This window comes from Notothenia rossii (genome assembly GCF_949606895.1).
Source record: "Notothenia rossii genome assembly, chromosome: 3".
Lineage (NCBI taxonomy): Eukaryota > Metazoa > Chordata > Actinopteri > Perciformes > Nototheniidae > Notothenia > Notothenia rossii.
Genome location: NC_136901.1, coordinates 58635972 through 58659334, shown reverse-complemented (window position 1 = coordinate 58659334; position 23363 = coordinate 58635972). Strand labels below are relative to the sequence as shown.

Sequence of the window (23363 nt, the reverse complement as noted above, 5' to 3'; positions counted from 1 at the left end):
CGAAAATCCTTGATAATAAAAAGTGGATTTTATTTAGCTTTTCTCCACGGACCACCTGCAGTACCCTCGCGGACCACCAGTGGTCCGTGGACCACAGTAGGAGAACCGCTGCTCTAGAGCAGTGGTTCTCAACCTGTGGTACGCGCACCACTGGTGTACCACCAGAACCACTGAGAACCACAGCTCCCGCTAGTGGTACGTGGAGGAATCTGACATATAACAAATATTAAAAAATATATATATTACATTTTTTTTTTATTTTTATTTTTTTACTTAAAGGAGACCTATCATGCTATATTTGAATAATATATTGTAGGGCCATACCTATATAAGGTATATTTATAAGTTTTCTTTTTCAAAATATCAAACAGATCATGCATTTTAGCCATGCCTCATTTCGCTCTATTTTCCTCTCCTCCACCCTGTCTTTGGCTGCAGCTGACCACGCCCCCCTGCAAAGGAGGGGCCGAGTTACGAGCGTCATGTTACCATGCTGTTACCATGCCACGGCAACCTCTCATTCCCCTGATTAGTGGAGAGTTGGCCATATAGCGGAGCTCCTCGTCACAAACGTCAGACCATTTTCAAATCTGTAACAGTCTTTTTAATTTTTTTAATTTAACCTTTATTTAACCAGATAAAAAGCATTGAGATAAAATCTCAATGCGGGATCTGTATCAGATCCCGTTTTTAGAGATTTTGGGTGCGGAGGAAAGAGAGAGGGTTGTGTTTTCTGACACTTGGTGAGTTCCCTGACACAACGGGTGACACATATTCCTGTATAAAAGACGTACAAAGGTGCATTTTGCATGATAGGTCCCCTTTAAAGGTGGGGTAGGTCATTTTGGAGAAACCAGCTTGAGTGCGCAAGAATTTGAAAATACGCAACCGGAACAAAAATCTGCCACTTCCTTACAGAGCCCCTCCTCCAACACACACGAATGCGCACATGACCAATGAGGGCACAAGATAAGTTTGTGCACAGATGGAAGACTGACAGGCAGGTAGGCCATCCAGTTATTTTAGCCGGGCCGGCTCAGATGATTGGTCGTGCTTTTTACAGTAGTACGGCTTCCACAGATCATTTTTTATGTATTGTCAAAACGCTTCAGATATTCATTGCTATCGGGATGTTAAGAGCATTCCATGGAATGTAACAAAAAGTGTATCTCGAGCCGGTTTCTCAAACTTACCTACCCCACCTTTAACCTTTACACATAACACAGACATATAAAATACAGGACACACAACTAAGTAAACAAAAAGACGAAAAGCAGTCACTACAGTGTGCACATTTGGGGCATTAAGGTACACTACTTATTACTGCAACAGCAGCTGATGGTAAGGACCTCAGACAACTTCAATTTAAAACAGGCTATAGGGACAAGTGCCATCAGTTTGAGGCTTGATTGAATAACATTAATTACAAAATAAATCATACTATCAAAAATACTACAACGAATGAAAATAAGCTTGAGATAATTGAAACTGTGGTTTGAATTAGTTCTAATAGGCTATTGTTATTTTTACATTTAGAAACGAAAACATTTTTTTTTATTTCTGGCGTTGCTAATGACGACCATACTACCCGTGAACGATTAGCGAACGTTGCAAGCAAGCTAAAGAAAGAAGAAAGCTGAATGATGTTAAAAACGTGGCTCAAAACGGGAGGTATTCGGAAGAGAGGTACAGAGGAGAATATTACCAGCGAAAGTGAACAAGTGAATGAGGAGAAGGACAGTCATCAACCGAGTACAAGCGTAGGCTCCGCAAGCAACGCAAAAGTGATATGCACAGCCGCTGTGATGGAGGAGAGAAGTGACTCAGGAAGAAGGCATTTGCTCAAAGGATGGAGCCAGGTCAAAAGCTGAAAAAGCACACACTTGTCCTTAATTGTTATCTTTTTTCTTATGTTTTTTCTTTTCTTTTTTACTTTGCCACCACAGAAATGGCAATAGCAAACATCAGCAGACTGAAGATGAGCTATTAGCCCTAAGGCTCATCTGCTCCTGGAGGCTTCATTATTATTGGAATTGAATTCCCAATAGGACATTTTCTGTTTCGATGTAGGTTGTTGCAGGAAGCCTACATTCACACTTTGGTATAGGTCCAGGAAATTACATGTGTGTACAGTTGACATTTGTTGTGTGAGAATAAGTTATTATTTTGTTCTTTATATTCTCACTTGTGGTGTGTGAGTGAGTGAGTGAGTGAGAGAGAGAGAGAGAGAGCACAATAAATAATGGTATTATGAATACATTTGCCTCCGAGTCCTGCATGAACTGTGCATAGACTGTATTTTAACATTGGTCATATGGTGGTACTTGGAGAGCCAACTATTTTCTCAGGTGGTACTTGGTGGAAAAAGGTTGAGAACCACTGCTCTAGAGGATATCTGCATGGAGGAATGGGCCAAAATACCAAAATACCAGCAACAGTGTGTGAAAACCTTGAGAAGACTTACAGAAAACGTTTGACCTCTGTCTGCCAACAAAAGGGTATATAACAAAGTGTTGAGATGAACTTTTGTTATTGACCAAATACTTATTTTCAACCATAATTTGCAAATAAAGTCTTTAAAAATTAGACAATTTGATTTTCTGGATTTTTTTTCTCATTTTGTCTCTCAAAGTTGAGGTATACCTAGGATGAAAATTACAGGCCTCTCATCTTTTTAAGTGGGAGAACTTGCACAATTGGTGGCTGACTAAATACTTTTTTGCCCCACTGTATATGAGGGTCGATGTGCGAACATTTGACTTTGCAGCCTTTCTGGACAGATAAATATTGTAACAGAGAGTTTTATCACAATGGATATTTGGTCAATAAAAGGTGAAATGATCTTCATTACAGGATTGACATGTACTATTGTCTTACTACAGAGGTTTGTTGGTTTGTTGGATCAGTTGTGTGTGTGTGTGTGTGTGTGTGTGTGTGTGTGTGTGTGTGTGTGTGTGTGTGTGTGTGTGTGTGTGTGTGTGTGTGTGTGTGTGTGTGTGTGTGTGTGTGTGTGTGTGTGTGTGTGTGTGTGTGTGTGTGTGTGTGTGTGTGTGTGTGTGTGTGTGTGTGTGTGTGTGTGAGTGAGTGAGTCTTCACCTGAGGCCATACTGTTTGAGTGAAGGCCACACACAGATGACAGGAGAGGGGGGGACAGCAGCAGGAAGTGCTTCATGGTCTCTGACATCATCACATCTCCATCATGCTCAGATGATGGCTGATTCACGACCGTGAGACACTTATCTTTCAGAGCGGAACCCAAACTCCTGCACAACACTTAAGAAAGACAGACAGTGTTACAGACAATGAACAAATGCAACAGAAAGAAAGGTTTGTTTCCCCACAAACACAATTAAAGTTGAAAAAAGTTGCAGTGCGAAGTTCTGATGACCGGATTAAGATTCAAAGCTTATGACGATTAATTATCTTCAGTTATGCTGATTGTAGATTGTGGTGTTGACTTGTGAGTGTGTTTTTGGTTTCATGTTCCTGTAAGTATTTGTAAACAGCTGTGACTGACAGACCATCACATTCTTTCAATAAGGGGCAGGTCAAATAAGATGTTCTTCTCCCTGCTCCTTTCCATCATGGGCTACAAACTGGGGAAAGTGTACATGTTTTTTTTTTAATAATAATTGGCATGTGTGGAATACACTAATAAATACATAAATAAATTATCACTGAGTACAACTCAGCCTGCTGCTGTCAAACTCAACCACTGAGATTACACTGTGTGTGTGTGTGTGTGTGTGTGTGTGTGTGTGTGTGTGTGTGTGTGTGTGTGTGTTGTGTGTGTGTGTGTGTGTGTGTGTGTGTGTGTGTGTGTGTGTGTGTGTGTGTGTGTACCATTGTCCCACTGAGCATGTGCAGTGACCACTAACACATACAGACTGAAGTCCTGCAGCATAGTCCGGCACTCCTCAGGGATCAGATCTGCAATAAACAGCACAACGTCGTCATGGAGATTGAACAGAGGACTGGATCATCTCTCTTACAACATAACTAACTGGGGTAGGAACTCAAATGTTACAATTACTTATTTTTGCATCGCTTACACATATTTTTGAAAAAATTGCAAATTTTCTCAAAAATACTTAATATAATGAACAAAACCATACACCTAAGGTGCAAAACATCTCATGTATCATCAGAATTAAGCACTGCTCTCAAAACTACATAAAGACTTACCAAAACCAAACTTTTGGACACACACACTTATACTACACAACTCTTCCAATCTGTCCAATCAACTACACACTGATGTGCTCAATCAGAAGCACACACATCTTCTAAGGGCTTTGTTCTGTATGTAGATAATTCTGTCTACAGAAATATGTGCAGAAACACAAATAAACTGTTGAAACTAAAAAAAAAAAAAAGAAAAATTCTACACAACTTATTAGCACAACATGTATGCACAGCAAATACAACTAGAGAATGCAATTCCTGAGGAAATTGCTAGTGGGAATGCTTTATGCTGAAAAGCTGACTCTGAATTGCTATGCTGAAATGTAATGTGTAAGAAGAAAGGGAAACATGTAGATTGAAAGGATACATGAACACTGGGGGCTTGAATGTGTGATAAGAGAAGAAAAGAAAGTAAAAAGGCTTGGAAAAGCAGCAGAATATTTGAACTGCAACCTATTGAACTAACTCGCCATGGTAACGGTATTTGATGACACCCCATAATACGCTTAGATATGTTAATGGCTGCATCGTTACCAAACCTGTTTAGTTTTGGGCTGTTTTGGGCAGCATTTTAACTGAAGTTATGAGAAAACCGTGTTTCATGGCGAGCATTGTGTTGCCATGGCAAGTCCTTTTGAAAAAATCTCAAAACTGTCCCGTAGATGTCTTCACGGCTGGACTGTTAGCACACATGTGAAGTTTTAGCACATTTTGACAATTTTCATAGGAGTTATAGCAATGTCGTGTTTTATTGCAAGGGATGCGTTGCCATGGCAACAGCTTTGAGGAAAACTCACTAATGGCACATACACATGTTGAGGGCTGGAGCATTAAATGTCATCTGAAGTCTGGTGGTGTTTTGACCATTTTCATATTAGTTACGACAACATCGTGTTTTTTGGCGAGGGAAACAGCCTATGGAAACAGTCTATGGTGAGATCTCAGATTTGGCGTAGAGCTGTTGAGGCATGGACCGGTGATATACAAGTGAAGATTGGGGACGATTGGACCGTGTCCATTGGAGTTATAGCGACATTGTGTTTCATGGCGAGGGATGCGTTTCCATTAGGGATGTGCATCTCCATCACTGAGGCCGATGAGATGCGCATCTCGATACGTTGCCACGATACGATACATTAACGATACATTTGAAACACCAGGCGATTCGATACGATTCACCCCTTTTGCGATACACCTCGATATGATTTGATTCAACATTATGCGATTCGGGGCTATACGATACGATTCAACACGATGCAAAAATAATGATACTTCAATATGGTACGACAGGATTTTTGTTTTATTCCTTATATGCAGCAAATCATACATTAACAAAAAAGTGCTTTACATATTTGGTTCTCTTTACTAGTACTGCACATCCTATCATGCTGTTTATTTTTTACCTTAAAAAACTCTCCAGAGTATAGTACAATTGTATAACACCTCACAGTTAAACAATTTAAGGATGCATTGCCCATGATTAACAATGTGCAAATAACAACTACCATAGTGCAATGCCCATACAGCTGCCAGCCTGATGTGCTTAACACTCATTCTTAGGCTAACTCACCAGTGAGCAGAAAGCAGTGGGTTCTATATGAACAATAAAGAATACAAATAACCTTTCACAAACAGCTCTATCATAACTGCTTACAGTAAGGAAGACATTTAAACTATTATTGACTGTCGCAGGCTGCTGTAAACTAAACACCACTCTCTCTGACAGAACACCTCACTGAGTGATTGAACTCATATGTCTTACTTTCAGGTTTGTCTTTTCAGCCGCAGACCCCATGTCGCCTCTTTATGTGCGTCGCTAAGTTCCTCGTATTACTTGTGTACTTTAAAGCGGCACGATTGCAATTTGCGAGCGATTTTTCAAGTTGACCGTCTTTCTTGAACAATCCGAAGTGTTGCCAAACGTTTGATTTGAAGGTATATTTTCGGTGCGCTGTGTTTCTCTTTCTCCTCGACTTCCATGTGTGTTGATAACTGACTCTCGGCCTCCGTAGTGCGAAGCAATGATCAAAGATCGTCTCTGCTGAGTGCTGACAGGATGAGGGGATATTATATGAATGAATCGTTTTTTTACTGATGCAAAGACGCTACGCAATCGATGCATCGCGAGTTCAACCCAAACTGTAGCCGATGTGCACTCTTTCAACCGGTGCACTCGCATCTTGAACGTTTATGCCGGTGCACCGATGTGAATCGGTGAATCTTAATATCTCTAGTTTCCATGGAAACAGCATACGATGACATCCCATAATTGACATAGAGCTGTTGAGGGTCGGACCATTAACCATTATCTGAAGTCTGGTACTGTTTTAGACCATTTGCATAGGTATCACGACAACATCGTGTTTTATGGCGAGGGATGCGTTTCCATGGCAACAGTCTATGGTGAGATCTCAGATTTGGCGTAGAGCTGTTGAGGCATGGACCGGTGATATTCAAGCGGAGTTTGGGGGACGATCGGACCGTGTCCATTGGAGTTACAGCGACATTGTGTTTTATGGCGAGGGATGTGTTTCCATGGAAACGACATATGACGACACCCCCTAATTGACGTAGAGCTGTCGAGGGCAGGACCATTAACCATTATCTGAAGTCTGCTGCTCTGAGCATGTCAGTTGGAGTTATGACATTATTGTGTTCCATGACGCAGGTGTTTATATTTGAGCTAACGACGTGTCCAAATCAAAGGTTTCCATGGTGATTTGCAGTAATCAGTGAAAGGAGAGCATTTGCATTGTTCTGAATGAGAGATAAACCTCTTACATTGGACGTCTTGTTGAAGAACCGTAACAGATATCGGTGACATTTCTAAGCGTGAAGCATGTCAAGGAACTTGAGCATCTGAAGTGTACTTTTTGTGTACTTTCGGGTTAATAATGTGGCCTTTTTGGCAGATTAACTAAAAGGTATGCTGCTGCTGTGGCGGGGAAAGATAAGGCTGAACTTACAATGGGGTTTAATGGAGACATGTTGAAAGTTTTTGTCACTTCATGCCCTCAAGAGGCATTTTGTTTAATTATTTTGCTTAATTATTTTTTATTTTTCAAGCTACGAGATGTTTTCCTACATTTCTCATGAAAAAGTATGTCTCAGGAATGTAGGGTTTGGGAATTATGGCAGGTTTAAAAGAAAATATGAAGGCAAAATTAAATCTGTCCTCCACTCTAGCTGTGACATCACGGACTCTAAAATCTAAAGAAGGCCTCTTTACCAAGGTCTGAACAATGTTTAATATCTCTAAAAGTATGAATCAGATTTAAAAGTTGTGTTACACGAATAATGTCAGAAAGATGTAGTACCGGCAGGACTCATTTTTGCATTGTGTTCACCTCTCGAGTACTGCTTGTTGGTCACGCTGTGTTAGCACACCGTTACCTGTGTGTGAAGCGTGCCTCATGCTGTTCAGGATGTGGAACCCTGTGAGTGTGCGTTGGAGGTTGATGCTCCCTGTAGTGCCCCCTGCAGGTGGCACATGCAGCTGCAGCCTCAGGGCCTTGCTGCACAGCGCCCACAGCAGGCTGCGGTACTGCCCACACACATCTGCAAATAACACAGACTGACCCACGTCCAGCCACTGTACCGAGTGAGGCCAGCCTGCTCCATCTGTGGCCCCCTCTGCACCCACAGGCTCCTCCTTCTCTGGGGCTCCATCCCTTCCAAAACAAACACACATTTATCACACATGCACTGCTGACAAACAAAATATAACAAATATAACAAAAAAATATAAAAAATAATATAACAAAATATATCACATTTTAGGCCACATTACTGCTGGAAACCCTGAATTGTTACACAATGTTTTCCTGCTCACATTTAGGCAAACGTCATTAACATTGTCAAACAACTTGGTATAATTACTAGTGCCTTTTTTGAATTGCTGAAAGGGGGAGACAGGAGGAGTATAGTTTTGGGAGCTGGAGGCTGGTTGAGCTATCAAACATGTTATGTAATAAGGGATCTGCTTAAGGTAATCCATCTCTAAAAAATATATTTTATGGGCAAAAGTTACAAACATGTGGAGGAGTTATATTTTGTGTACACCTACTAAGAAAACTGTGTATCACGGTGTGTTTTACTAGTAAAAACACACCGTACAGTGGCTGTTATTCCTGACATTACCTGACAGCAGCTTCTGGCCGGGGGGGTATTTCCAGTTCAGCCCATTCCTGCAGACCATCCACACATTGGTCTTTGTTCAGTTCTGTACTCACAATATTCCAATCTGCTGAATCAGCTCTATTTCTGACTGGAGCCTTCCCATTGACTGAGAACACCTCTGCTGCTGTGTGAGAGAGTAGCTGATCAGCTCCAGGTGCAGCTGCATGTGAAACTAGTGGAGCCAGCAGCTCATTGGAGGAGAGGAGCACCTGAAACAAAAGCTCCACTGAGGACTGTTCCTGTTGGCAGAGCCCTGACAGGGAGGGGGGCTGGATGGGGGCTGGAGGGAGGGAGATGGTCGGCCATTGTTTTTCTAAGCTGGTCTCTTTTTCTACATGTGGTTTGGCTAACCTAAAAGCATTCACACTGGTCGGGGGGGTGTCTGTGTGGCCTTTGTCAAAGCACCCGGGCATGTGGTGGACAGGGGGGGGCTTGGCTTGAACAGGATGGGGGTTTTCAGAGAGTGTTCTGTCTACATGAAGGTCAGGGATGTAAACAGGAGGAGTCTGATGGCATCTGTGACGAGATGATGACTGCAGGACGGGGGGGTGATTGGTGGAGAAGAGAGGAGAGGGGGTGAGGTAGGTTTGCTGTAGCTGCTCCCAGGTCCACTCAGGTCTCAGTTCAGGGGGCCTGCAGCGGGGCCCGGCCCCCCGACTGGATGGGTTCTGACAACATGCCGAGGCCTCGCGGGTCTGTTCAGAGGCCATGCAGTGCAGCTGCTGGGCTGCCACATCTGCCTGATGCACTGCTAAAATCCTCATCAGCTCTTTGAGGGAGAAGGCAGCAGGGTGAGGCCCTCTGCTGCTGGGCTGACTGGAGTCCAGGGGGGGGTAATGAGCCTGCTGTAACACTGCAGTCCTCAGCTGGGTGGCGCTGTGCTGCGCTCTCTGCTCTCCCACCGCCTGGTTATACAGCTCCGTGCCAGCCAAAATGTCCTGCAGGAGCTCTCTGGGGACACAGTGCCCCTCAGTGTGGGCCACAGCACACAGCAGGGCGTACACATACTGCTCCACCAGAAGCAGCGCCTGCACCCCCAGCAGCTCCAGACTGCCTCTGACCTGCAGCAGCAGCTCGGACTGCAGGCTCAGAGCCGCTCTCAGGGGGGGGTCATGCTGGACTCTGGAGAACAGACAGGACCAGTGGCTGAGGTGGACCCTCAGCTCCTGACTCAGCAAGCAGAGTCCCCCCCTGACTGAAGAACTCTGGGGGGAGAGGAGAACGTTTTTGTTTGTGATTAGTGGCAGAAGTCTTCAGATGCTTTACTTCGAAGAAAGTACCAATACATTACATTTGAAAATACTCCATTAAAAGTTAAGAATCCTAAATTCAAAATCTCACTTAAGTTAAAGTACAATGATACTGTATTATTAACCTGTTAAGCCCTGAGCCTGTTTTTCAGGTCTCAGGCTCGAAAATGACATGCCCAGAACAAATGACTATATCTTCACTTCTAAAAGGGGTAAATGAATAATCTTTATTCTCAAAGTAATGATAAACCTGTGAGTTGGATGTAGAAAAGTCAGAATCAATATAGATTTTTTTTTAATTTAAAGTAAATTCTGACTGAACATAGACATTTTTTTAAAATGATAGTGTCCGTCCAAAAGAAAAACATTACTTATTGTGAAAACCAACCTTGAATGATTGGTTAGTAGACTTAGGAATCCAAACTATAACATATAATAAGTACCCTGTATCAAGATTGACGCAAAACAAGGGACATTTAGAGGTTTAGAAAAAAAAACACCTCTGGGGTCATTTGGGTGGATTTGACCTATCTCTGACACCTCTTTAGAACCGTTAGAGCCAATAGAATCGAGGGGAAGTTCCTAAATCCATCTAAACATTACCATTGGTGAATGAGTGATGCATAGCCAGAATGCCCAAAACCGGAAGCTGAGTTGTAGCTCTCACATACTCTGAAATCTCAGAAAACAGCAAAGGTAAGACATATTTGCCGTTTTGGCTCCGTAAAGCTACGTTGTGTTTTATCTGGTTTTGCCTTCGCTGCCCTGAGTTCTGGTCGCACAGTGATGATACTTATACCTCTAGAATCTGTGGAATCTCAGCCTTCATTTGATATATTGTTTGTGCAGATCCAATAAGTAATACAATATTTCTACCGTGAGTTCTGTGCTAAGTGCGTTATCATTTTTTCGCTTAATGCTAATTCAGAGGCTTGGTATTATTACCCTTGTGTTTTGTTGAGCTAAAAATGGTTCATATCGTCAGTTAGATGAGTTTCTTCCCGTTAAGTGGGTATGACACATTAAGAGGTTGTTAAAGGTTAAGAAGCCCTGAGACACAGTTTTGTGAAAAAAAGCCTCAACAGGTTAACAAAGATACTTAAATGATCAAAAGTAAAATACTCTTTTTGGAGGTAAGTGGCCATAGTGAAGCCAGCCTCCAGATCAATGCAATTTGGAGGGAACCCTGCAGTTCAGCCTGACCTGGTTAAGTGTCAGGTGTGAGTTCTTCAGCTGTTCCTCCAGCAGGTGGCGCACTCTGGAGATGAAAGCTGCTGTGAGGCGGGCCCTCCTGGTGAACTCGTGAATGAAGAGCAGCAGGACCCGCTGCTCCAGGAGCCTCCACAGAGCTGAGTGGTGTCCCTGCAGGAGGAGGGAGGAGGGCAGGAGGAGCACCCCACTGTCTGCTGGGAGGCCTTTAACACACACCTGGGAGGCGGGGGGGGGGGGAGGAAAATGGTATCTAGTTATCAAACTTAAAGACAGTTTCTTCCCCAGAGCAATAATTGCACTAAACTCCAGTTATATATATATATATATATATATATATATATATATATATATTTTTTTTTTTTTATACACATTGAAACATATTTATTTACTTTACTTTACTTTATTTACTTTACTTAAAGATCCCATGTCATGGCCATTTCTACGGATCATAATTCCATTGTTGAGGTCTACTAGAATAGATTTACATTGTTCAATGTTCCAAAATCACATTGGTTTCTCATACAGCATCTCTGTAAAGTATGTGTATTCACTCTCTGTCCTAAATGGCTTGTTGGAGCTCCTGCCCCCTCCACCTCCCTGTGAGCCCAGTGTGCTCTGATTGGTCAGCTCGCCCACTATGTTCTGATGAGTCCACCACCTTTACAGCGTTGTTTGTATGTTGTCTCCTCCTGAATGTTTCACGTCTCTTGTTGGTTTTTTGTATTTTTGATGGCACCTTACAAAAAGGAGTAGCTCTGCTCATCTCATTGTACCTGTATAATGACAATCATTTCCAAGTCTGGTGTAAACACTTGCTGTCTTACATATTTTCAAGGAACGTAGATATTATATTATGGTCCAAAGTTTTGGGGGGAAACCTTGTTTTCCACAGATGTGTTTCACGGATGCAATGCATGAGAGTGATGATGCATTTTGAAATGTGAAGTAAGGTCTTCCAGCAGTGCTTTTGTCTACACAAGGCAGCAGCTGATCATGCTTTCATCTCATTCATTGTTTCATTTGAAATACCCTTTCAGTCATTATATTGTCTATTGAGGTACTCACTGGTTCATAATGAACTCCATGCATTCATTCATGTATTTGTGCCTACATTAAGTATGAGTGTTAATGCCTCAGTTGCCAAATAAACCTTCCATTTGTGCAGACATGGATTAGGTGGTTTGTGCGAGTGAAGCATCATGGTTACTGGTTCAGAGTCAAGCCTCAATCTCCAGAGTTGAGATAGAATTCAATGATTGTTCACCATCCCTTTGGTTGGGTGGTGCCCCAAGTTCAAAGCTTGGACTTTGTAGAAACACAGAAGTGCAGATTGCATTCCTGCTATGAAAGTAATCATTGCAAATAAAGTGCTAAAGATAATCATTTTAGGTGATCACAGATTCAGCTTCCCTACAATCCCTGGAACTTACCCAGTGAGACCCTGTCTGCTCCCTGCCCACCGACTGCCACTGGGGGGCCACAGTCACCACAGCTTGGTGCAGACGCAGGAGGCGAGCAGAGGACCGGGACACCAGATTGTGAGCGACCACTAAATGTCTCTCCATGTCCTCCTCATCCTGGCGGCCCTGGAACAGCCACTTGAGGCCGGGGTTAAAGGTTCTGAGCAGGGTCTCGGCTCGCTGCAGGGAGCGGCTCAGGGACCTCTGAGACCAGGAACCTGTAGAGGAGTGAACATATTCGGAGGTCACAGTATGCTGAACATGTATTGTATTTGCTGCTAATTTAGCCTGGTTACGTGTGTTGACTGATTGTGGACTAACTGATCAAACATTATACTTTAGCATGTACAAAAATGTTTTGTGTACAAAACGAGTATATGTATTTTTCTGCTGGATCCTGTTCCGCTGTCCTTCCAGCAGCATGCATGTACATGCCGACTGCTCAATCTGCAGCTATAACATGTATGCACTATACCATTAGTGATTCCATCCTCGGTCACCATGCAGGGACTGCATCTTGTCTGAAAGACACAAAGGGCAAATTCCAAAAACAAATATTGACAAATAGTTTAGTTCCTAAAGGAATACTTCACCAACAAAGTGACCCTTAGTTCATCTCCTCCCCCTGTGTTACCTTACTAAAGCAGGCAGCAGGCATGCTGTCTGTGCCAGAAGGCTCTCATGATTGTTGTTTGGGGGGTAGTGAGCGTGGATAAAGATACGTGGACTGAACAGCTGTCTGATAGTTTGTGATTGTCTTGATATAGTCTATCTGATATAGTTATTGACTTTGTGACACAGCAAGCCTTTACACGAGCCAGTGTGTGAGGGTGTGCTGCGCAGGACACATGACCCATCAGAGCGTCACTGAAAACAGCTGCTGTACTGAAGACCCAATCTATGAGCAGCCTGAGGCATACTGCCCTCTGGGTCCCTCCCACAATGTCTATTACCATATAATAAACAAACACTATAATATATATATAAAAATAAAAAGGTAATAAACATCATCTTTTAAGTAGTACATGTCAAAAAAGTACTAACCTGCTCCTTTTCTAGGCAGAATGCCTCAGAATGCTCCTGGTCTGAAAGGAAGAGACACACAAAACACACAATCATCAGAACATTTCAAACCGAGAGAGCAACACGTTGAAAGCATCACCATCGCAGACATCTGCATTTAGGACATTTCTCTGAGGTCCGTGGGGCTGGGCTGCTGTACATGTCTGGTTCAAACATATGGCCATGTTGCAGTGCAACAAGACAACGGGTCGTGGGGGTCAGGAACCTTTGCAAACAGACTGAGGATGCTTCTTGTGTTAGTCCCACAGTTCCTAAAGAATCATCATGTTTAGTAAAGTTATGATGTAACTGTTTATCTGACTGCAGGGATATTTCTTTTATGGGTCCTACTCCTCCTTTGTGTTTGAACCAGTAGCCTGTGTGTGTGTGTGTGTGTGTGTGTGTGTGTGTGTGTGTGTGTGTGTGTGTGTGTGTGTGTGTGTGTGTGTGTGTGTGTGTGTGTGTGTGTGCACGCGCAAGTGTGTGATCACCTGTTAGCCCTGCCTCTCCAGGGTCTCTCAGTATCTCTGGGTTGCTGTGCTCCATCCACACAGTGCAGCTAAACTGTGAACAGACAGCACTGACATCTTTACTGAATCATAACAGAACACACATTCCTCATATTCTGGACGTATGTCAGCCATGTGAAATGCCAAATGTACTTTCTAAAACTAACACATCAATGAAATCAGTCAATGTCACTTCTTTCATTTTATATTTGTCACATCTATCTGTTTTTTCATATCTATCTTTACTTAAATACTTTCTATCATATGTATTTATCGGCTACTGTAAAATACTGGTCTTTCATAGAGCTGTCTACCTTTTTTCCAACTTTAAGTTTTTTTAATGCCTGAACACACTGCTGCTACTGTAACTAAATAATCTCCCAATGTGGGATCAATAAAGTATCTATCTATCTATCTATCCATCTAACAAATGTCAATATGTAAGTAATGGTTATGTAGTATGATGATCAGCAGTACCTTTCACCTTATTGTGCACTTAAGGACAATTTTTGAAATATTCCAACTACTGCTTTTTCAAGGGAAATATTGTATTAAATCCAAAATTGGCACTTGTTGGTACATTGTTGGAAGTAATGGATCTGAACACTCTTGATCACTGAAGCTGTCAGTGCAGGGGGAGTGAGGGTCTCTCTTCCCAGTGAAGATGATTTCATTCATATCACCCTAACGTCAGGTTAGTTTATTGTTCTTCCAGTAAAATGACATTATCCTCAAACATTGAGAACATTTTTAACGTGTAGCTCTAGTAACACCTGTGATAGGAAGACGTGTCTCTACAGCTCATGTTCAGTTACACAAAGCATGAGGAACATTCTTACTGAACATTAGAAATGGCGTCCAGACGTCCATCCCCGGTGAATGCTGCCTGTTCGGAAGAGCTGTCCGCCGACGAGCCGTCTGTTATTGAAGGCTGCTGCTGTCAATACCATGGTTAATGCTCACTCACAACTAAGCTGTACAGTAGCAAAACCCATTTATCACAGCTAACGGCTTTTTGTATCGGTGTATTGAATTCCTTCTCTGAAACAACCGCCGAATGACAAGTATGCCATTACTGACTTACTTGTTTTCTTGTAGGTGCTTGTTAATCCACTGCTTACGAAGGAAGTATGTTTAAAATAGCATCTGCTAGCGAGGCCTGAAAACACAGGATGTAGAAACAGCCAATCAGGAGGAAGCGTCCTCGGTTGTTATGGAAAACAGGGGAGGCTCTGGGAAATGGCCGGGAAAACAGCGCAGAACGTTTCTACACCAGCAGGTGGCAGGGTTATGGCTAGAAAGGATCCGTCTTGTGTAAATATGACGTCACGTTCTCGTTGTAACTCTCGTTGTAATTGGAGCGGCTCGGAAACACATCTACAGCAGTAACATGATGCAACATACACATTAATCCAGCAGCAATATTAATAGAGAAACATCAGACATAATAGTAAAACACTGCAAGGGAACATTTTATTGCACCAGGAGCTATCTTGGGACTTTTACTGCGACAACGTTGACTTGCCTGTGAATAAAAAATAAACCATAGTGTTGGTGATCTACAGTGTTGTCATTCTTCTTTGAACACCAGCAAGACCGCTAACACCCTATTTCAACAATCACACTCCCTGTAATTGACATAATTAATAGATAGTTTAGCTTCTCATCATCATTTGCTGTGGCCCACTGATGTTAACGATCGTAACTGAAAGGCTGCTTGCCAAACGTAAACATTCAGCCACGTGACATTCAGTCAAACTCTCGCGAGAGTTTTACAGAAGACGGATCCTTTCTAGCCATAACCTATACGGCGCTGGCCATAACCAACTTTCAGCTCGGCAGCAGGTCCATGGCAGCAGGTCCCGCCTCTTTGCCCTTATTTGGAGAAGGCGGGAGTTGAACTCTGACGTCACTGTCGAGCCGTTAGTGGCCGACTCCGCCTAAGCCTAAGGGCTTCTCGGCATCTCTGCAGAATCCTATGGGTGGTGTCACGGACCCTACGTCCATTGGTTCTTTACTTTTAACTGTGTAAGGCGGATGCAGAGTTGCTTCTGTTGTTTTCTCTTAATTCGCGCCCAGTATCTTCGGCCCAATCCCAAACCGCCCCCTAAACCCTACCCCTACACACTACCCCTCCATTTGCGCCGAGGGTCACCCACATTAAGTGCTGTTCCAAACCAACGAGTGTGGAGCGGTGTGGAGGGGCAGTGGGCTATCAAGCCCTCAAACAGCGAGTCTGCAGCGGTGCTGACTGGAGACCGGTCTGGTTATGGCTAGAAAGGATCCGTCTTCTGTAAAACTCTCGCGAGAGTTTGCAAGTCACTCGGCTGAATGTTTACGTTTGGGAGGCAGCCTTTCAGTTACGATCGTTAACATCAGTGGGCCACAGCAAATGATCGCGAGAAGCTAAACTATTTATTAATTATGTCAATGACAGGGAGTGTGATTGTTGAAATAGGGTGTTAGCGGTCTTGCTGTTCAAAGAAGAAAGACAACACTGTAGATCACCAACGCTATGGTTTATTTTTTATTCACAGGCAAGTCAACGTTGTCGCAGTAAAAGTCCCAAGATAGCTCCTGGTGCAATAACATGTTCCCTTTCAGTGTTTTACTATTATCCTGCTGCATTAACGTATATGTTGCATGTTACTGCTGTAGATGTGTTTCCGAGCCGCTCCAACGAGAGTTACAACGAGAACGTGACGTCATATTTACACAAGACGGACCGGTCTCTACCTGACCGGTCTCAACGCTGTGTGTGTCTGTCAGGAAACACGCTGCGAAGTAAACAACCTCATCATGATAACCTCATATGTTTTTAACTTAGGATCCTACATGTGTTTAGTCTGGAAAAAGGTAAATGTGTGCATTTATTATAAAGTTGTGTATACTTACAGAATGTTGCAAAAACTAAGAAGCTTATAAACATCAGGTTTAAAACTAAAAGAGACACAGTGAAAGATGTTTGGATTTTTATTTGAGTTATTAAATTACATTTTTTGTCAATGAGATGCTGATTTGAAACCGTTGTTACATACAGTTACGGACTTTCCTGTTTCTGCCGGAGAGAGGGGGGTTTGTCCCAAAGCTTGTCGCTGTATTTACTCCCTCCATCTGACAGGAGGGAGCCTCATGTGTCACTCCCCGGAGTTCACTCCGTCACGGAGTGGGAGTGTTTAGGGGTAGGGTGTAGGGCGTGGTTTGGGATTGGGCCTTAGTATTATTTGCATGTATATCCGCCCTTTCCTGTCACGTGACCTGTTGGATTGTTTGGGACCGCGCGCCTTTCAGTGTTGGCGGGTAGACAACACTGCCTGCTGCTGAGCTGACAACAAGGATAATTTCACTCGATTTATAATCAAGAATATGTCGAACTGGACCAGAGGCAAACGACGTGAAACTCGCGAAAACGAACATGAGAATGGGCAAGTTTCACCTTCTTAAACCACCACGAGCCTCCATTGCGTTCACTTGATTGTAGACACCATATTAGCTAGAACTCTTTCAGAATGGGATTATGTAAATGTGTTGCTAGCTAACCGACTACAAACACATTTACCTTTTTCAATTATGTATTTTTCTCATAAATGAAGCCACACTGTAAGGCTGTGTTCATGTTTCAATTGACTTGTGTCCTGCGCTAACGTAAGTTAGCTTGATGCTCGCTTTGAAATGATTTACATTAGCCTTGAAGAAATTAGCTAATTTATTGTTGTGCTGTGTTCGCCACTGGGTGAAACGACGCTAGCACCGTGGCGGCTCTGCTCTATTGTCGGCGGGTACCGAGGAAGAGAAAACGGTGGTAAAGGCTAACCCCTGCTAAACAGGACTGTAGTGCAGCTGTATCGGGGGTTGGTTATAACTTGGTTATAACCTGATGTTTTTGCAGAGGGCTGAAGTGTTATTCACCACAGCAGAAGCTTCCTGGTAGGAACAGTTGGGGCTTTGGGGAATGACGGACGTTTTGCCGCCAGTGTTCACGGAATATACCGGCAATGGTGTGCCCGGTTGCGAATAGCCATGAATGTGAATTGATAGGCCTCAGCACCCCCACCCAGACCCTGTCGGATAGATAATGGATGGATGAACAGATGGCCAGAACAATCGCTAACAGGAAGTCAGTGGCGGGAGAACAACTTGTCAACTAACTACTTATATTTCATTCACTAACTGATTAGGTTATTGCTTGTACTGCTAGTGGCTATGGTTTATCTGAAAGAGGATTTAAAAGTAGTGTTTGGAAACAACCGAGAGCTACTTTTCAACAGTGGTGGAAAGAAGACAAGTACCCTTTACCCTAGTACAATTTTGAAGTACTTGTGCTTTACTTGAGTATTTTAACGTTTTGCTACTTTGTACTTTTACGCCCTGACATTTATTTAATACATTTAGTTACTTCACAGATGTTGATTAATGAGGTGCAATTCAATAAACACTTAAATCAGACTTTAGTTCCACCCGGAGTAAATTCACAAGCTACTCTGCAGTATACAAAGTCATTCAAACTAGCGGTACCTTTACCAGCTTTGAGAACACTTTAATGATCAATCATTATAAAACATATCATATCTATTATTCTGAAATGGACCAATCTGCACAACGACTACTTTTACTGTCGCTACTTTCACTATATTTTGATGATAATACTTTTCTACTTTTACTTGAGGAACATTTTGAATGCAGGACTTTTACTGTAACAGAGTATTCCTACACTCTGGTACTTCTACTTTTACTCAAGTACCAGATCTGAGTACTTCTACTTTTTCTCAAGTACCAGATCTGAGTATTCTCCCACCTGTGATTTTAAATCACTTGACCTTACCACCATTAGTTATAGATTAGCATATTATTCGTCCATTCGCCGCCCAATAACAAAGACTGACCCAATTTCCGGAGTTGCATCTCCTGACCGTTTTCTGTGGAGTCCGCATTCATCCACTGTGTGTGTCTGAACAGATAGAAAAGATGATTAGAGACACACTAGCACTGAAGGGCTACTAAATTGACGTTGAACATAAAGTTGCATGTTAATAATATGCTATCTTTACTTGTCTCTACTGTGTAGGAGCTCTGGTCCGTCCCGGTGGTCCCACTGCAGGAAACGAGGGGTCGACGGAAGCCTGCGGGCCAACAGAGAGGAGGACGCTGGTCGAGAAAAGGGTGGGCACTCCGACAGCAGAAATGCTAGGTAGGAGAATACAGCTGCAATAAAAACAGTACATTCAACTTGACACAATTTGCAACTTGCACATTTACCAGAATAGCAAAAAGCACTGCAGAGTGTGTACCAACGTGCAGATGAAATATCAGGGCTAGATATGAGCGGTTTGTTTGACTTATTTCAGTAAGGTGATCTGAAGGTTAGAAGCTCTGGACGATCATCATTAAACCAAACTGTTAGCTCTATTTCTGTAGTATTTGGCAACAAGGGGTGAATGACCTCGTGATTATCTCCTTCTAGTATTCTCTTCTCTTCATATCCATCTTGTGTTTCTATCTCATCATTTGCCCTCTGGGCCAGGGATGGCTATTTGTGGCTTAAACTACATTTACTTGCACTGTGGCAACAGTAATTCCATTCCCCTCTGTGTGTTAATGCTGGTTCACCCCCCTTGTGCTTCCTCCCTAGTTTCACCACTCCAGAGGGCACAGGCCCGGTGTCTCGCTGCGGCAGAAAGGCTGACTGGGGCAGTCAGGTGGAGAATGATGAAATGAAGAGAGACGTACACAGAGACATGCAGCGGTAACCACACTCTGCTTCTATCTCAGTGGTTCACAGCACACTTTTCACTGAGTCTTGATTGTGACTGACTGTGTGTGCACTGTTCAGTTACAGGAGGAGGATACTGGGTGCAGAGGTCACCCAGAGAGAGAGGAAGATCTCCTCTGGCTCATCGGGGAGGTATGTCCACTTCTGTTGCACCTTTTTCATTGTTGGAGTCTGTGTGTGTGAAAACACCTGTCCGTCTGTGTTCCAGCTGCGACTCAAAAGAGGGGGAACACATTGAAACTGATGAGGCAGTGTTGCTAAGGCGACAGAAACAGATCAACTATGGAAAGAATACACTGGCCTATGATCGGTACATCAAAGAAGTTCCAAAGTAGGTCAACACACACACACACACACACACACACACACACACACACAGCCTCACACAGCCTCACACAGCACTACAACCATATTGACAGTTTTTGAACAATAATGCATGTTTTAAAGTGACTCAAATATTATAAAACAATAATATGTATGCACCACCACACATTCCTTGTAGGGATGCCAGAAACTGACCATTATCAAAATCGGACAGCCCTGGCGAATAATAATCGATTATTCGACGCACATAACTAATAATAAAAAAATATATAAATAAAATCGAATTTAAAAAATAATTTTCGATTATGGAGACTGTAACGAATAATAGCTGGCATCCCTAATTCCTTGTAAGTGCAAACCTACTTGGCAAAAAAAGTGATTTCTGATCTGTACTTTTCTGTTTCCATTATTTTTGTTTCTAGACATATTCGTCAGCCGGGTGTTCACCCCAAGACTCCAAATAAGTTCAGGAAGTACAGCCGTCGCTCCTGGGACCAGCAGATAAAACTGTGGAAGGTCAAACTGCACGCCTGGGACCCCCCAACAGAGGAGGGTCAAGACAAAGTCCTTGATGACATGTAAGAAGAGATTAGGCTTTCAACAGAGATGCATGTTAACGGCATAACGCATCCACTTTGAGAATCCTAATAAACATATCGGTATCGATAATGAAAGAACAGTTCAGCTTCAAATCCCCGCCGGATGGTGCTCTACACACACACACACACACACACACACACACACACACACACACACTTACTTACCCAAGTCAAAGAAGCAGTACCACATTGTAAATGCACTGTAACAAGTCAAAGTCCTGCTCAACACACACTTGTAAAAATACTGTATTATGATCAGACATAATACAGTTTTGATCACAGCTGCTAAATGTGGACCACATTTTTCTAGCAGTCCCTTTACCTTAAATGAGACTTTTTGGAATTGTTGCCATAATAAAAATATACATTTTGTCTGAATCAATCATATGTATCCACTCCCATGTTGAGTGTATTTATATATACAGTGTATGATTTCAATAGAAACATACCTCTTAAGGTGCCTTTTTTTAAAGTGCAATTTAATTTGCGAATAATCGCAGTGTGTGTTTATAGTGTTTATAGTGTTTATAAATGTTGGGGAAAGCTGAATGGACAATCAAGGTCATCCCAATACACAGCTGGGGGATAAGACTGTTGAAGCTCCAAGGCTGTTAACGATGATTTGAACACATCTTAACTCAAGGGCCACATAGAAAATTCTATATATAAATGTATATATATATATTTATACACATCCAAGTCCCTCCTCAAAGCCAACCTGTTCAGATCTGCCTACTCACTGTAGTGCTACATTACCCCTGTTTCCCTGCATGTTCCCTGTTACTGTCCTTTTGTAACGTTTTTAAGAATATTCTCTGAAGGGTTTCCTTGGGGGGCTTTGAATGGCACCTCTAAATACCATGTTTTATTATTCAAATACAATGCAAAGGCTATACACATAGAGCCCCCCTATGTGGTCCGGCAGGCAGTGATTCATAGACTACCTCATCTGGTTGCCCAGCCCATGTCACCTGGCCTGTCATATTGAAAGAAATGTTTACTTCTGGCGGATGCCGATATTGAATTGTAAAGTGCTTTGGTCCGATGACATGCTACCTCCATGCTGTAGACTCTGTGTTCTGTCTGTTTGCTGATGGGCATGTTGTTGTTTTTTGTCCTCTGCTCTCCAGTGAGGAGCTGGGAATCGATGATGTCATGGACATTGAGCTGGATTTCCCAGACTTCCAGAATGTCCCAGCCTCTCTTACCACACACAGCTGTTCCCTGGAGGTAAGATTGATAACTTTGAATTCACTATGAGATCAGAATAATTAGAAGAAAGGAGAGAGCAGGTCAGCTGAAAATGCAAAAGTGTTTACAGGCAAATGCACAATTCAACTTGGACATGTATGTTTCCAATAAATCTATGAATGATATCCATTAGAAAACAGCCACCGTTAAGTTAATGGGAATATGTTTAACCTGGTTACATATCTCTTAACATGATACACAGTTTCCACATTTCCTGTCCATTTGGACCATACAAATGAATCTTCAGTCATCTGAATCAAGTGTGTACTGACACATGTCCAGCTTCCTCTGTCAGCATACATCTATCCAAGTTTCTAAAACCAAACCAAAAGTGCAGGTAAAGAAACCTGGTACTTTATGAGCCTTTCCGTTTGATTGATTGCTTTGTTTCTCTCTCGCTCAGGGTGAAGACGACTGTTCGGGTACTCCAGTTAAAATACAGAAGACTGAAACCACAGTGCAGCCGGACTTGGCGTAGCTCATTGTGGACAAGAAATCAAACATGTTGACACACCTCCCAAATGTTCATCCATCTCTTCCCTGACACTCCTCGCAGCCCACCGTGTCCCCACAGTGACTGTTCCAGGTTCAATCTGCTCCCTCTGTGTCTCAGTTGGCATTGGTTCAACACTGTAATTTATATTTACGACCCATGTGTAATGTCTTTATTCACAATCATAAATATTCAATAGGCTTCCTTTTTTTCCAGTGCTTCTTAATCCAAAGGTTGGGACCTTTTACAGATTCCTAGCCTGCTCAGGGAGTCTTCTTTTGTGGCAAGATGTAACAGGTGCATGTTTAACTCTGGCCACTTCAGATAGTTGGGATTTGGTGTTCACAAAAGAAAACGTAGCACTGATCCTTGCTGATGGTAATGCAGGAATACATAGATACTGACTCAACTCAAAAGTTTCCTTCCATTGTTTAAATGCGTGGGGCAAACCAAAGTATTTTTAATGATTCATATTGACAATAACTTTCCCAAGGATGTACATTTTAAACACCGAAGAGCATTACTTCAGTTCTATTGGGTTGTGGTTTGTTTTTGTACTAGTTGTTTTTATTGCAAATGTTTTGGGGGTTTTTCTGGTTCCTTTATGGTTTTTTCAAATAAAAAAAAAGAACAATGTTGCATTGACTTCTATGAGCCGTTTGAAGGGTTGTAGTGATGGGACTGATGAGTTGCATCAGTGTGGAGGGGCTCTGCAGCGGAGCCTCTGGGCTACATGTGTTATGTCCAATGATGTTTGTTATAACAGCCCTGCAAACCGAGGTGCAGAGCTACCACACCTGCAGCTCTAGTTTCATTATGGTGAGGGATTTTCAAATGTAAATCTGATTCTTTTCAACCTCCTTCTTAAAGAAGTCTTTTCTATCGCTCATTTATGGATATTGATAAACTGATCAACTACATAGAGAAGTAAGTAAAGTTTATTTATAAAGCGCTTTTCACAGTGCTTGACAAAACAATAAAACATCATCATAGGAATCGTACAATGATAAATGAACACACAAAGCCAAGTGTTAAGAAGTCATAAAAGCACCAAAACACAATAGAAGAA

At 42.5% G+C, this 23363-nt stretch overlaps 2 protein-coding genes across 7 annotated transcripts in view; one reads left to right on the top strand and one right to left on the bottom strand.

The window, feature by feature from the left end:
- ccdc142 (coiled-coil domain containing 142) overlaps positions 1 to 16713 on the bottom strand; it is a 29479-nt gene extending 12766 nt beyond the window's left edge. The window contains exons 1-11 of one of the 5 annotated variants that reach the window (XM_079670929.1): positions 14942 to 16700; positions 14697 to 14794; positions 13840 to 13912; positions 13331 to 13371; positions 12762 to 12807; positions 12257 to 12504; positions 10818 to 11042; positions 8326 to 9569; positions 7579 to 7856; positions 3844 to 3930; positions 3097 to 3273 (exon numbers count right to left, since the gene is read on the bottom strand). In XM_079670929.1, the coding sequence (XP_079527055.1) occupies positions 3097 to 3273; positions 3844 to 3930; positions 7579 to 7856; positions 8326 to 9569; positions 10818 to 11042; positions 12257 to 12504; positions 12762 to 12807; positions 13331 to 13371; positions 13840 to 13894 (2401 nt within the window). In that variant the 5' untranslated portion in view covers positions 13895 to 13912; positions 14697 to 14794; positions 14942 to 16700. Of the gene's footprint in view, positions 1 to 3096; positions 3274 to 3843; positions 3931 to 7578; positions 7857 to 8325; positions 9570 to 10817; positions 11043 to 12256; positions 12505 to 12761; positions 12808 to 13330; positions 13372 to 13839; positions 13913 to 14696 lie in introns of all 5 variants that reach the window. The other 4 variants (XM_079670928.1, XR_013806367.1, XM_079670927.1 and 1 more) reach the window with 4 other exon arrangements.
- Positions 16714 to 17102: 389 nt separating this feature from the next.
- Positions 17103 to 22933, top strand: slbp (stem-loop histone mRNA binding protein). Of its 2 annotated transcripts, none has more exons than XM_079670933.1 (8): positions 17103 to 17282; positions 18923 to 19045; positions 19487 to 19600; positions 19694 to 19759; positions 19836 to 19958; positions 20374 to 20529; positions 21681 to 21780; positions 22205 to 22933. In XM_079670933.1, the coding sequence occupies exons 1-8, from the start codon at positions 17224 to 17226 to the stop codon at positions 22277 to 22279; spliced, it is 816 nt and encodes a 271-aa protein (XP_079527059.1). In that variant the 5' UTR covers positions 17103 to 17223; the 3' UTR covers positions 22280 to 22933. The 2 variants fall into 2 exon arrangements, with proteins under 2 accessions (XP_079527059.1, XP_079527058.1); XM_079670932.1 differs by having other exon boundaries at positions 17104 to 17282; positions 19688 to 19759.
- Positions 22934 to 23363: the final 430 nt, after the last annotated feature.

Excerpts from the sequence above, each read along its gene's own strand:
- slbp (XM_079670932.1), top strand. The coding sequence starts at position 17,224 with ATGTCGAACTGGACCAGAGGCAAACGACGTGAAACTCGCGAAAACGAA. Across the intron at positions 17,283-18,922 it reads GAAAACGAACATGAGAATGG|GAGCTCTGGTCCGTCCCGGT; the intron begins GCAAGTTTCACC and ends TCTACTGTGTAG. Across the intron at positions 19,601-19,687 it reads GTACACAGAGACATGCAGCG|TTACAGGAGGAGGATACTGG; the intron begins GTAACCACACTC and ends TGCACTGTTCAG.